This window comes from Myotis davidii, unplaced genomic scaffold, assembly GCF_000327345.1.
Source record: "Myotis davidii unplaced genomic scaffold, ASM32734v1 scaffold425, whole genome shotgun sequence".
NCBI lineage: Eukaryota > Metazoa > Chordata > Mammalia > Chiroptera > Vespertilionidae > Myotis > Myotis davidii.
Genome location: NW_006296413.1, coordinates 2,800,423 through 2,813,671, shown reverse-complemented (window position 1 = coordinate 2,813,671; position 13,249 = coordinate 2,800,423). Strand labels below are relative to the sequence as shown.

General features: G+C 49.3%; 2 protein-coding genes across 2 annotated transcripts in view; one reads left to right on the top strand and one right to left on the bottom strand.

Annotated features, from left to right (window-relative positions):
* Nucleotides 1–2,138: 2,138 nt before the first annotated feature.
* Nucleotides 2,139–5,215, bottom strand: CCDC87 (coiled-coil domain containing 87). The gene has a single exon (XM_006771548.2). The coding sequence runs from the start codon at nt 5,013–5,015 to the stop codon at nt 2,463–2,465; it is 2,553 nt and encodes an 850-aa protein (XP_006771611.1). The 5' UTR covers nt 5,016–5,215; the 3' UTR covers nt 2,139–2,462.
* Nucleotide 5,216: 1 nt separating this feature from the next.
* Nucleotides 5,217–13,249, top strand: part of CCS (copper chaperone for superoxide dismutase) — a 9,597-nt gene continuing 1,564 nt past the window's right edge. The window contains exons 1-5 of the mRNA XM_006771547.2: nt 5,217–5,341; nt 5,672–5,744; nt 8,363–8,500; nt 8,716–8,893; nt 9,473–9,533. Of these exons, the coding sequence (XP_006771610.1) occupies nt 5,303–5,341; nt 5,672–5,744; nt 8,363–8,500; nt 8,716–8,893; nt 9,473–9,533 (489 nt within the window). The 5' untranslated portion in view covers nt 5,217–5,302. The remainder of the gene's footprint in view (nt 5,342–5,671; nt 5,745–8,362; nt 8,501–8,715; nt 8,894–9,472; nt 9,534–13,249) is intronic.

Genomic DNA, 13,249 nt, shown 5'->3' with positions numbered 1-13,249 from the left:
CTTCCCTCTACTTCCTCCATGCCCCAATCCCTCATACCTGACCAAGATGCTTGTTTATGTTCCTCCATTCAAAAGGAAACTTGGCTGGAAAAGTTGAGAAATGCTGTTTTTATACAAAGTGGAAGTTTATGTGCCAGCAAATGGTGAGTGGTGGAGATCTGAGGCTTTTACATTACCTATGCCAGCAGGTGAGGCAGGCTGTGTCTAAGAGCTCTTACCACCCTACCTCATAGAATCGGACACATGTAGGCTTCTGGCTCACACAGACCTGGGTTTGGATCCTGGCTCTCCAAAAAACTACCTTTATGACTCTGGGTAAGTTACTTTACCTAGGCAAGCCTTCATTTCATCAGCTGCAAAATGGCGATTAAAATACCTATTTCATAGGTGGCCATGAGGAGTCTAAGAAATCATGCAGGGAAAGTGTTCTGCACAAGGTAACTATTAACATGTTAGCTACATTTCCAGAATATATAAAGAGTGCTGAAAAATAAAAAAACAAAATGGTCAAAATCAGTTGAAAAGTGGGCAGAAGGCATGGGCATTATATCGAAAAGGAAATAAAAATAGCTTTAAATATATGAAATGTGCAACTTCACTCATAAAAGAAATAAGAGCACAACTCAAATAAGATGCCATTTTTCACCTACTGATGGTAAAGATTTAAACATTTGATAACATTCTATTGTTGAGAGTGGGGAAAGAAGGATAGTTATACAATATTGGTGATAATGCAAGTTGTGGAGGGTAATCAGTAATATCTATCAAAATTATAAAAGCTTATGCTTAGACATAATTACACTTTCTGGAATTTAAACTATAGAAATAGTTGCAATCCTAAATAGATGAATGAGGATTTTTAGAGCATTTTTTTGGTAAATGTCCAATAATAAATATATAAAAATACACACAGTGGAATACTATATAGATATCAAAAAGAATAAGGCGGCTTAATGTATATTGATATGGAATGAGCTTGAGGCATGTTACATGAAAAAAGAAAGGAGCAAAACAGAGGTACAGCCCTGGCCGAGTAGCTCAGTTGGTTAGAGCATCGACCTGATACACCAAAATTGAAGGTTCAATCCCTAGTCAGGGCACATACAAGAATCAGCCAATGAATGCATAAATAAGTAAAACAACAAATCAATCTCTCTCTCTTTTAAAAAAATAATATATCAATAAAAATAGTTTAAAAAGCAGAGGTACAGAATGCTAGTTATAAACATATGTATAGGTAATATATACACATATGCTCATATGTGCATAGGCTATACAATGGCCTATAAGGTCTTACATGACCTAACTTGCCCTTTGGCACCCTGTCATGACCCCTCTGACTCATCTCTCCCCCAGTTCTACTCCACCTACACTGGCCACCTTGCTTTCTGAGACACCCCACTTACCTGCTTGCCTTAGAGTTTTGCAATGCCTGTCAGGTAAGTTGTCCTAAATGGGGTTCACTTCTTCCCCTCCTTCAACCCTTTGCTCAAATCATCCCTTCCCACTGAGACTTATACTGACTACCCTAATTAAAACTACATCCCTCACCCTTTTTATCCCTCTTATCCTACTCTTTTTCTTTTTTTTTTCACAGTGCTTATCACCTGCTACCATCTTATTATTCAATGTGTTTAGGCTTATGGCTTAAAGCTACGTTTATGGCTTAGTGGCTATTTCCCTCCAGTAGAATGTAAACTACAAAGGGTAAGGATCTTTGTTTTGTTCAGTGTTAAAACCAAGCATAAAATAGCTAGTAGGTACTCAATAATTATTTTCTGACTAAGGGAATGGAAAGATACACAAGAAACGGGTAACAGTTGTAACCCCCAGGGTGGGGAACTGAGTTACTAGAGGTAAGGATGGAAAGGAGACTTTCTTTTCAGTACATACCCTTGTATACTTTGTACCGTATGCTTGTAAGAACTGATAAAATTTTAATAAAAAAGTTTATGCTAAAACTGGAAGAAGTGACAATCTGGACTCAACCCTTCACCTGACATATGGTGGTCCAGGTGCAGAGCAGCTAAGTAATTTGCCCAAGGTACACAACCAGAATTTAAACCCACATCTACTAACTCCAGAGTCCTAGCTCTGAAGGCAACCATTAGGCAACAGAGCCTTTTGATTAGGGGCCCTGTCAGCCCATTTAATGTAGCATGATAGAAATGCCCAGGTATTCCGAAGGTGATGGGTTTCCATTACAATGCACTCCAAGTGAGGGATTCAGTTCTCTTGACACATGAGATTTGGGCTGTAACAGTGCTTAGCTTGACATAAATGGGGATACTGGCCTTGGGGATTCTTTTATGAGAATTTCACTGTCAAAATAAAGTATTCATCTCTGTCCCTTGGTAGTTGGAAGCACAATGTTCTTGAACCCTGCACTCCCAAATATTTCTTCTTCCCAAGCAGTCAAAAGGTCTGGATGAGCTGCTGGGTGTTGGGGGTGGAGGGAGGGATTAGCGGTCACTTGGACTAGGACTATTCCTAGGGGCTATTAAAGGCTTCATGCTGAGCCTCTTGAACATGGCTGACCAGTGGGAGGCTTTCTGGGTCCCAACCAGTTGGTGCATCCGCCGCCGCTGCTGCAGCCAATAAAGCATCTCCACTTTGTCAAGCTTCATCTTGTCCAGGTAGCGCCGCCCCTTGAACGTCACTGGCTCACCAAAGATGACCTCAACCTCCTCTAGGAGCGAAACCAACGGAGCCTCCATTAGATTGAGCTTCTTGTGTAGGCGGTTTCGGACTTGATTCTCCTCCAATAAACGAGTCAGATCCATGTTAGTCTTTTGGAAGAAACGGTTGGGGTCAGAGGCGTGTCGCTCAAACCACTCCAGTTTCCCCAGCAATATCTCCCGCAGCTGAATGGGCTGCACGGTCTGCTCCCAGGCACTCAGCAATAAAGGCAGCTGCCTCAGGCGGGCGTTGGAGCTGTACTTGATAGCCATGTCCATCCGGTCCTTGTCAGGAACCTCAAGAATGGACCACAACCGCTGCAGACGCTTCTGCAGACTCGGCACTCTGTGGGGTTCTCCCAGGAGGCTGGCCTTCCTAGTTTCTAGACGGTGCTCCAGCACCGTGTTCCAATCCCATTCTCCTGGCACAAAATCTGGCTCTTCATCTTCTAGCAATGGAGGTGGGTGCTGAAACTTTAGGGACTCTCTGACAGGGGGCACGATCTCCTCAGGAACATCCTCCTCATACATTTGGAAGATGACATGGAGGAAATCTGTCTCCTGGTTGGTGAGTTGTCTGAAATAGTCATCCGAACACGAGAGGTTTTTCAACCAGTTCATTCCCGAGGTCTTTTTTGGCCGTCTCTCCCAACTTTTGCTTACCTGGAACAATGACAGAGAGGACTGGAAAGGGATTACTCTCTTGGGACAAAGACCAACCAGCTTGGGGTTGATGACACGATGCTGTTTATCCTGATGCAGAAAGGCTGAGGATAGGAGCACTGACCAGTCTTTACTGGCTGCCGGCTCAATCAGGGGTCCCCGGTCAAAAGAGAAGTGTTCAATAGAGACACGGCTCATCAACTCCTTATAGACCTCCCTGATGCTATTACCAATGAAGCGATCAATATCCATTTCCTCGATCAGTTTGGAATCCAGTTCACCAACGAGGTGGTTGTACAGGGCTCCGGTCTCTTCAACGTGGAAGGAATCCAGAAACTTTCTCTTAGAGACCTGTACACCAGCTGCCTGGACCACGATCTGATCTCTCAGCTTCAAAGTAACTGTCACTGGCTGTGGATGAAGTGGAGGGGGTTTGGGGAATTGGGGGCCCCACTGCCCAGAGGTTTCTTCTTCCTCATTCAACATTCTCTGCAGCTCTTCTATGCGATGTGCTGTGGCTGGGTGGTGGGTCAGGGCCCCCAGGAGCGGGGACACACCTGAGTCCATGGGTGCGTAGCGAGTCCGCTCCAATTTCATGTTCTTCCTTATCTGCTTCAGGTCCTCGGCCACCATGTCCTCTACCAGCTCTGGTTTGCTCTCTGCAAACAGGACCAGTGGGGTCAAGGGACGAGGGAGGAGGGGAGGAAGGCCCAATTCATCTGCTAGCTTCCAGCCCTCGCGCAGAGAGGGCATGGACCGGCCCCTATGAAGCTGGGCGTAGAGAGGCAAATAGAAGGTGCGCGGAGACATGCTGGCGATAGCCAACGAATACCGGGGCAATGCCTCAATCTGTGAGGAAGCTAAGCTTTCTCCCTTCTTTTGCATGGCAGGCAGCCAGCGGAGAGTCTTTTTCTTTAGCTGAGGGATGGACTTTAATTCCTTCACAGGATCGGGTCTGGGCTCACTGAGAAGCTCTCGCGAGCGGCTGAGTTGGATGAGATAGCTCAGGTTGAGGTTGCAGTGTGGTATTTGGGCAGAGCTGGCTCCGTGAGGCCTGGGAGGCTTGGAAGCCGCAGGGGGTCCGAAGGGGCGCAGCTTGAATACGCCGCCCTGGGCCTGCTGGACTCTCAGCAGGGAGCGGAAGTCGGCGAGCAGGCCACGGTAGACCTCGGGGCTGGTGAGGAAGATTGTGCAATCCCTGGCGAGGTTGGCGGCCAACCGGGTGAGCGTGGCGGATTCAGTGAAGACGTGCGTGGAAGTCGGCATTGTCTTCAGCAGGCGCAGGTAGTGTAAGAAGAGCTGCTCGCAGCTGAGCAGCACGTAAACCAGCACCCGCTTCCGCAGCCTCTGGTTGTTGAAGTGGCTCAGACTAGGTTCGGGGGGAGGCTCCCGCCAGCTGCACTTCAACTCGTCCAAGATGACCTTTCGGAAACGGAGAGGGCCCGCGGGAGGCACCCGCTCCTCCAGCTCGCACCGGGCCAGCCGCTTGGACACCTGGCGGCACAGTGATGCCACGGTCAGCCGTGAGACGGGTAGGGACGGTAGCATTGGGACCTCCTGCGAGAGGCGCTTCGGAGGCTCTGCGTACGTCTTCCTTCTGGGGAAGATCGACAGCGGATGCAGCAACTGGTGATAAAACCGCTGGAGCTCAGGTTCAGGTTTAAAGGGCTCCATTTTAGCGCTGGCGCCGTAAGCTGTCGAGGTAGAGGCGTCCAAACGGTTACTAAGGCAACCAGGGACCTCATAGCCAGAGTGCGCATGCGCGGCCAGTGCTCCTCCCCGCCAACCCCTCCCGCCCCCCCCCGGCCTGGAACATTGGAGATGGGAGGGCCTTGCGTGCGCACGCGCCAGGAGGCGGGGCAAAGCCTGGCTTCCGAGGCTCCGCCTCCTCGTGATGCTGCTTGGATTTCCGCTCTAGGACTCGAGCTGTTCAGGTCCTCCTGTCAGTGACTGGGTCCGAGATGGCGTCGGACTCGGGGGACCGGGAGACCGCCTGCACGGTGAGGGTCGACGTCTCATGTGGGAGCCGCGCGGGACAGAGAGCCACGACCCCTAGGGGTGATCGTTACCTCGAGAAGGGGAAGGAAGAAGCGGGCACTAGAAGCGGGACCTGGGGATCTGGGTTGCAAAGTGCGATAGTAGGAGAGACCTTGGCTTTAATGTTGGAGGGTGGTGGTCCTGAATTGGTCTTGAGTGATAATGAGGAAGGCGCTTGAAGAGGGGTCAGGCGTTTCCCCAGGCCTCTGGGGTGGTTGTAGGGGAGGTAGTGAAACAGGGTCCCGCAGGAGGGGTTCTCAGCTCTCATCGGCCGGTCCCTGCCTTCCTTGCAGTTGGAGTTCGCCGTACAGATGACCTGTCAGAGCTGTGTGGACGCAGTGCGCAGGTCCCTGCAAGGGGTGCCAGGTAAGAGCCAGTGCATTTTCTGCCAACCGTCCAAAGGGAGAGGCCGGCAAATCTCTTAGACCCTACTTCCTTGAGGCAAGGGAAGGCGCCAAGCGTCAGCTTTGGGTTTGGGCAGGCTGCCTGCCAAGCTTTGTGGCCTCAAATAAGTTGTGTAACCTTATTTAGCCTTGTTTGCTCCCTCACCTGCCAGAGGCGGACAGCATCACCATCCTGATGTGTGTAAACGTGAGGGACAGTTTGGTTATTTGTAGGGTTTCCTTTTCACAGAATTGCCCTGTTCCTTTTTTAGAGAAAATTTTCTGAGTTTATTTGAGCCAAACTAATGATATGTGCCAGGGAACAAGGCCTCAGATGCTCCCAGAATTGCCTTGTTCTTGCAGGGGAGGAGGTGTCTGTGTCTGCCTGATCTCTTACAGATGCTGCCTGTTCCCCGGCAGTGTCCAGGATGCTGCAGGGGCTCTGAAGAAGCAGCCGATGAGACCTTTTGGAGCCACAGCCCCAGTATTCCCGTCTCTCACGTGCTGCCTCCTCCCGGTTGCATTTCTCAGTTCTGCCTCCTTTGAGCAGGCACCTTGTCTGTACCACAGCTGTTCTTCCGTTCTCTGCCTGATGGTTAACCCAGGCATAGTCTGAGTTCTCCCACAGCCTGTGAGCTCCCTGAGGACGAGGATCAGTACTTTACCTGACCCTGGCCTCCTCCATGTTGAAAGAATATGGAGGAGGGAAACCAAAGATAAAGGGAAGGCCAATGGTCAGTAGCATTCAGTTCACAGGGCGCTAGCTGAGCATGGCATGAAATGCCTCATTTAACCTGTCTTCTGGGCTGCCCATGGCTCCTCTGGGCTTTCCCCTACAGTGCAGCAAACACACTTACTGAGGTCAGAGCAGAATGCTGGTCTTCGCTTTGGCAGCATGCATACTAAAATTGGAGTAATACAGGGAAGATTTGCATGGCCCTTTAAAACAACAACAACAACAACAAAAAAAACACAAGAGCATGATTGTAAGCCCTACAGGTGAGAGCAACACTTAGAGGATTCAAGGGTTCTCTGAAAAGGCTTGGGAGCCCTGAATACCTGAGTGAAAGGGAAGCCCCTTTCTTCCTTTTTTGAGTTGGCCTGATGCTCTGCAAAACTCAGCATGTGTCAGAGTTATCCCACAGGCTGCGTACTCTCACAGGGGTGACTTTGGGGACTTGCGGGGCAATTGAGACATACGGACTCTTGAACCTGACCCTCATGGAACACACACAGCTCCTGCCCTCACAGAGGACTGAAGTCAGTGCAGCGTGAGTTACGAGGGGAAGTGGCAGCTGCCACAGGAGGGCAGAGGAGGGGGTCCCAACCCAGCTGGCGGCTGGCGGCTGCTTCTCAGGTGAGCAGTGTCCAGGTGACGTGCTCGGGCTCTGGAGCTAGGCTGCCTGGGATGCATTCCAGTTCCACAGTTTACTACAATGTGACTGTGAGCAAATTTCTCGGTGCCTCAGTTTCCTCATCTGTAACATGAGGATAATAGTAATCAGCTCACAGGGTTACTTGAGTGTGGAAGGAGTTACTACAGGTGAAGTACGAAAAAGCCCACAGTGCATGCTCAGTCCATGTTAGCTCTCATGATGATGGTGCTAGAACCCTTTCTTATGTACGTATGAGCTTTGCTGGAGTGTACTTCACATATCACAAAATCACCACCTAAAGTATACAGTCCAGTGGTTTTTCGTATACTCACAGAGTTGTGCAACCGTCACCGCTATCAATTATATTTCATCACCTCATGAAGAAACTGAACCCTTTAGCACCGCCTTCCTATGCTCCTACCCCCTAATCTCCCTCCTGTCCTTATAGATTTACCTCTTCTGGACATTTCCTCCAGAATGGTATCATCTAATATGTGGCCTTTTATGACTGGCTTTCTCATTACAATGTTTGCAAGGTTCATCCATGTTGTGGTGCATAGTGCTTCGTTCCCTTATATGGCTGAACAGGATTCCACTGTCTAGAAATACCACATTTTTTATCCATTCATCAGTGGATGGGCATTTGGATTGTTTTTACCTTTGGCTGTTATGAATAATGCTGCTCTGATAGCCTGATTTTATAAAAAACATTTTTAAAAATTATGTATGGCCCTGGCCGGTTCGGCTCAGTGGATAGAGCATCGGCCTGCAGACTGAAAGGTCCCAGGTTCGATTCCGGTCAAGGGCATGTACCTTGGTTGCGGGCACATCCCCAGTTGGAGGTGTGCAGGAGGCAGCTGATCGATGTTTCTCTCTCATCGATGTTTCTGACTCTCTACCCCTCTCCCTTCCTCTCTATAAAAAAATCAATAAAGATATATTTTTAAAAATTACGTATGTTTCAAAAGTTATAGATAATGCCCGGCATGTAATAAGGACTCACAACAATCCTGGGATTGGTGACATTATCCTCACTTTCTTTATAAAGAAACAGCCTTAGAGAGGTTAAGAGCCTTACACAGCTAGAAGGCAACTTCCGAGCCTGCCTCCAGCCATGGGAGGTTGGTGAAGATGGGGATGGGAGTCACCCTCTGCTTCTCTCCTCCCTGTTCCCAGCGCAGGGGTGCCAGCCCTCTGCTGCCCTCTGCCCCTCCTTCCCTCCCAGGTGTCCAGAGTGTAGAGGTGCAGTTGGAGAACCAGATGGTCTTGGTGCAGACCACCCTGCCCAGCCAGGAGGTGCAGGCCCTCTTAGAAGGAACGGGGCGGCAGGCGGTACTCAAGGGCATGGGCACGGGCCTATTGCGTGAGTAACTACTGTGGTCTTGGCCTTGCCTTTCTGGGAGGGAGGTGGCCAGGGACTGGTATAAATCTAACCATAGGATTTTGTGGCTTTGGGTTGGAGAGACTTTGGAGAAGGTGTGAAAGTTAGGTGGGGCTCTCTCCAGGCCCTTCCCCAGCTGATGAAGAGGTGGGTCTGGGTGAGGTGGCAAACCAACCCAGGTGTCTAATACCTTGCAGAGAACCTGGGGGCAGCAGTGGCCATTCTAGGGGGCCCTGGCCCTGTGCAGGGGGTGGTGCGCTTCCTACAGCTGACCCCTGAGCGCTGCCTCATTGAGGGAACCATTGATGGCCTGAAGCCTGGGCCACACGGACTCCATGTCCATCAGTTCGGGGACCTCACAAGGAACTGCAACAGGTAAGTTGTCTGTAGCCTCCCTTGTGGCATCCTCATCCCCCCAGTTGTGTACTCACTATGTGCAGGGGGCTATATTCAGCCCTTTACACGCACTTTCATACTTGGTCCTCATAAGTACTCTGTGAAGCATATACACACAAGCCCATTCTAGAGATAAGGAAACTGAGGATCAAAGAGGTTAAATGATTTGTCAAAGGCCCCAGAGCATGTAAATAGTAGAGTGGGGATTTGAACCAAAACCTGACCTTGATGGTCCTGCTCATAGCCACCTTACTGTCTCTAAGATAGAAGGTGACTCCTGGACACGGTGACTCCCTGTGTCATGGTGTTTGTCATCCTATTAGTAGTTTACTTATTTGTGTCTCCCTTAGAAGCTTATTGAGGGCGGGACCAATGTTTGATTCTTCTTAGTACCCTCAGCCCAAAGCTTGGCATAGAGTGAGCCTGTTTGTTGAATGAATGTATGCATGCATGAATGAATGAAGGAAAGACAGAAACAAATGTAGTTAAAGTAAGAGGATGGATCGTCTGGCCTGTGAGCTGCTGTTTCACTGCCTACCTGCTACCTTTTCTTCTTAGCTGTGGGGACCACTTTAACCCTGATGGGACATCTCATGGGGGCCCGCGGGACTCTGACCGGGTAAGTGTCCAGCTCTGTGAGGCTTAGGCTGAGACAGAGCCCAAGGTCTCCAGAGATAGGCAAGCAGCCCGTGGGGCCTTTGAGTGAGATGCCTTTTTGGGGTCTTTTCCCTTCACCTCGTTCCAGTTAGGAGCATTTGTGACACTTTTCTGTCAATGGAGGGGCGACCACTGAGTGCTCTGGTTGTATGTAGCTCAGTGAGAATCCTGCTGGAGGCCCCTGGGAGCCCAGAGCAAGCCCCTGGTGCAGCCCTAAGGGCATGGGCAGTGGGAAAGCTTCCTGGGGAAGTGACGGTGTAGAAGTTGAAGGTTTTACTTAAACTGGACAGGCCATTCCCCAGTGCTCCAACTCCTGGTCCCAGAGTTTCATTTTTCACCAGAGAAGTGTTTTTCTCAGCGATAGTGAGTCACGTGTTGCCTTAATAATGTTTGCCCTATTTGAGTACTGCTTGTTCCGTTACTCAATGTTTTGATTTAAATTATTACTCATTGATTTTCTTTAGGTAAATTTGGTTATTTTTAGTGCTGTAGTCTGTCACAGAGTTTCAAACATATTCTAAAGTAGCGAAACTCGTCCTAGCAGGTTTGGCTCGGTGGATAGAGTATCAGCCTGTGGACTGAAAGGTCCCGGGTTCGATTCCGGTCAAGGGCATGTGTCTTGGTTGTAGGCACATTCCCAGTAGGGCGTGTGAGACGGCTGCTGATCGATGTTTCTCTCCCATCGATGTTTCTAACTCTCTATTTCTCTCCTTTCCTCTCTGTAAAAAATCAATAAAATACATTTAAAAAAATAAATAAATAAAATAGAGAAACTACTGTCCTGAACCGGCAGGTCCCTTTTACCCAGCTTCAGCAGTCACCACCTCATGGCCAGTCCTGTTTCATCTACACCCCTGGCCCTTCACCATTATTTTGAATCAGAGCAAGACATAATGAAGGTAGATTGATTTTTTAACGAGACACTTGATAATTGCCACAGAGAATGAAAAACCAGTACTTCCAGCCTGAATAGGAGGATCATTGTAGAAATAAGTCAGTTCAGGCTTAAACCGAGTTCTGTGTCCTGCCAGGGACTGAGGTCCCTTTATCTTGCTTCAAGTGATTAGCAAATGTTAGAGAGGTGTAAAAGGCCTGTGAAGGCCAAATGGAAACTTTGTCCTGGATGTCAAACAAGTGTTTTAATGTTTCCTAATGCCCTGTCCTCACACACCTAATGCCACCTACTTCACTTCCTGCAGTTGTGTGTTCCCCCATGCAGGTTTCAGTACCAGGCAAGCTCTGGGTTCTGGTCCTGGGAGCTGATGACTCCTCTTCACACCCCACCCCCCAGGACCTTCTGCCACACACAAATGAAAACATGGTGTGTGTTTATAGTTCATGTAACTGATTTTTTTTTTTTTTTTACTTTTGACAGCTGTCACATTTCTCATGGTAAAAAGTTTTTACTCGCCCCTCCCCCATACCCCCACCCCCAGAGTTTGAGAAGCCTTTCTGTCATGTCCATTGCCCCGAGCATGCTTGTGTTTCGTGTATCAGTTATATATCGCTGTGAACTAAATTGCTCCAAACTTAGGGGTTTAAAACCACAAGCATTTATCATCTCATGTTCTCTGGGTGCAGTTTAGGGTCTCTCAGGCTGCAGCCAAGGTGCTGGCCGGGGCCGCAGCCATCTCCATGCTCAAGCTGGGAGGGTCCGCTTCCACACTGGCTCATGCGGCTGTTGGCAGGCCTGGGGGCCTCCATGGCTGTTGGCCAGACATGTTGGCTGTGTGGGCCTCCCCCCAGGGCAGTTCACAGCACAGCAGCTGGTCTCCCTGGAGGAAGGGAGTGAGAGGGGCATCGGAAACTAAAGTCATATTTCTTTTTGTAACCTGTTGTTGGAGGTCTAAAAAGTTCCCATTCTGCGATGGAGCTCACACAAAACACAATGAAAAGACTGGAGATAACGTGGGACCTCTGATCATTAAGAGAAAAGAAACAGTTTCCATGCTGCAAGCCAAGTCATCCTGATTAATTAGAATGACTGCCACTTTAGTCTAATTCGCCATCTCTGGGTTCTAGGTGTGGTATATTACAAACTGCAGCTTTCATATTCATGTCATTTGCCTTACTTGTTGAACCATTGTGGGGCACATTTGTTTAAACAAAGGAAAAAGTGAAACTGGGGAAAAAAAAAGTAACCTAATCTTGAAAGTGACACCAGGCGCAGCCCACCCTCAGGGGAGCACGCAGGTGTGAATCCAGGGGAGGTGCACCTCACAGGCGGTCTTCCTCACTGAGCCTTGAACGGGGCTGAGCAGGACTCAGGCAGGTTTGACCAGCAGGCGTGGGAATGGCAGGCTCAGCAGAGGAAACACCACACGCAGAGCCTTCGAGACATGAAACTGCTAGAAGCATCTGGGAACTGACAGCCCCAGTCTCTCATGAAATGAAGGTTTTTGAAGAGCAAGAGGCCACCCCGTGACGCAGGCCCTGGTCCGGGCCCCTCTCAGGGCGGAGAATCAGAAGGAGCTGGAGCCAGTTGCTCTGTTGTGCCCAAGCCCTTGATGTAGACAGAGGAGGATTTGAGCAAAAGCTGCATGGCCAAGGTGACCATGACGACTGGCAGGTTCCTTTTGGATTTCAACTTCTGGTTTCGGCCAGATGGAAGAGAGTTCAATGTGGGAATTTACATCCACGCCTGGTTGTCCTGTTTCATGTCTCCTAAGTGGTCTCAGCTTCCTCCCCTTCTCTCCTTTCTCTTCAAACACTTAGCGCTTCTGTACTGGAGGGATTGCTCCAGAGCATGGGGTCACCGTGTCATGCCCCAGCCTGAAGCCCTTCTTGGCTCCCCAGTGCCTGAGGATGCAGGCCCTGCTGGGCTGCTAGGTGTGACGTTTGAGGCCACCTGGCCCAGTTCCACCCACTGTGTCGAGGAGGGATTGGAAAGGCTGCCTCTCCTGACCCTCTACTGGGGTGCACCTCTGAGCAGCACTCCTGCTACTGTTCCCTCAGCCAAGTCCTGAATTCGCTCCCCAAGGCTCTGTGTCATTGCCTCCCCCTCCTTATCTTTCTACCATAAAAGCCCCAACACAGGACGCAACGAAAGAGCCAGATGTAAGTACGCAGCAGATGTTTCTCTGGGAAACAAGATAAAGGGAAGTGGCTCTTCTTGCTGCTTGTCAAACTCGTCACACAGTGACATGCTTTGCGTCCCACACAGGCATAGGCACTTGCTTCTGCCCAAGTGTCTGGTTGGGGACAGTTTATTTGCACGGATGTGAGTCTCTGTGACTCATCAGTAGGTCTTGTCACTAGAATATACACTGTTGTACTAACCCTGTTGTCATAATCACTCCTCTGTCCCACATCTGGCTCCCACTGAGCTGCGAACCCTTGAGGGTGGCGACTGCACATGCACCCCCCATGCCTGGCAGAGGGTGTCAGATGTTCATGTAAAAAACCCATTGAAACCTGTAAAGAATTTTTGTGAGTTTATTTGAGCCTAACTGTCCACATATGCCAGGAAGCAGAACCTCAACATATTGAGATAATGCTCCGGAGAATGGCGCGTTACATTTGAGTTTTATACATTAACATCAAAGGAGAAGCATTCGTGGGTTACATGAAATCCATTGGTGATAGGTTAGGGAGGTGGGATAAAGCAAAGTGGGGAAACCTCTGGAACTGGATAAAAAGTAAAATGGTAAATACATGCTTCTTTCACTTAGGTGGGTA

Excerpts from the sequence above, each read along its gene's own strand:
- CCDC87 (XM_006771548.2), bottom strand. The coding sequence starts at position 5,015 with ATGGAGCCCTTTAAACCTGAACCTGAGCTCCAGCGGTTTTATCACCAG.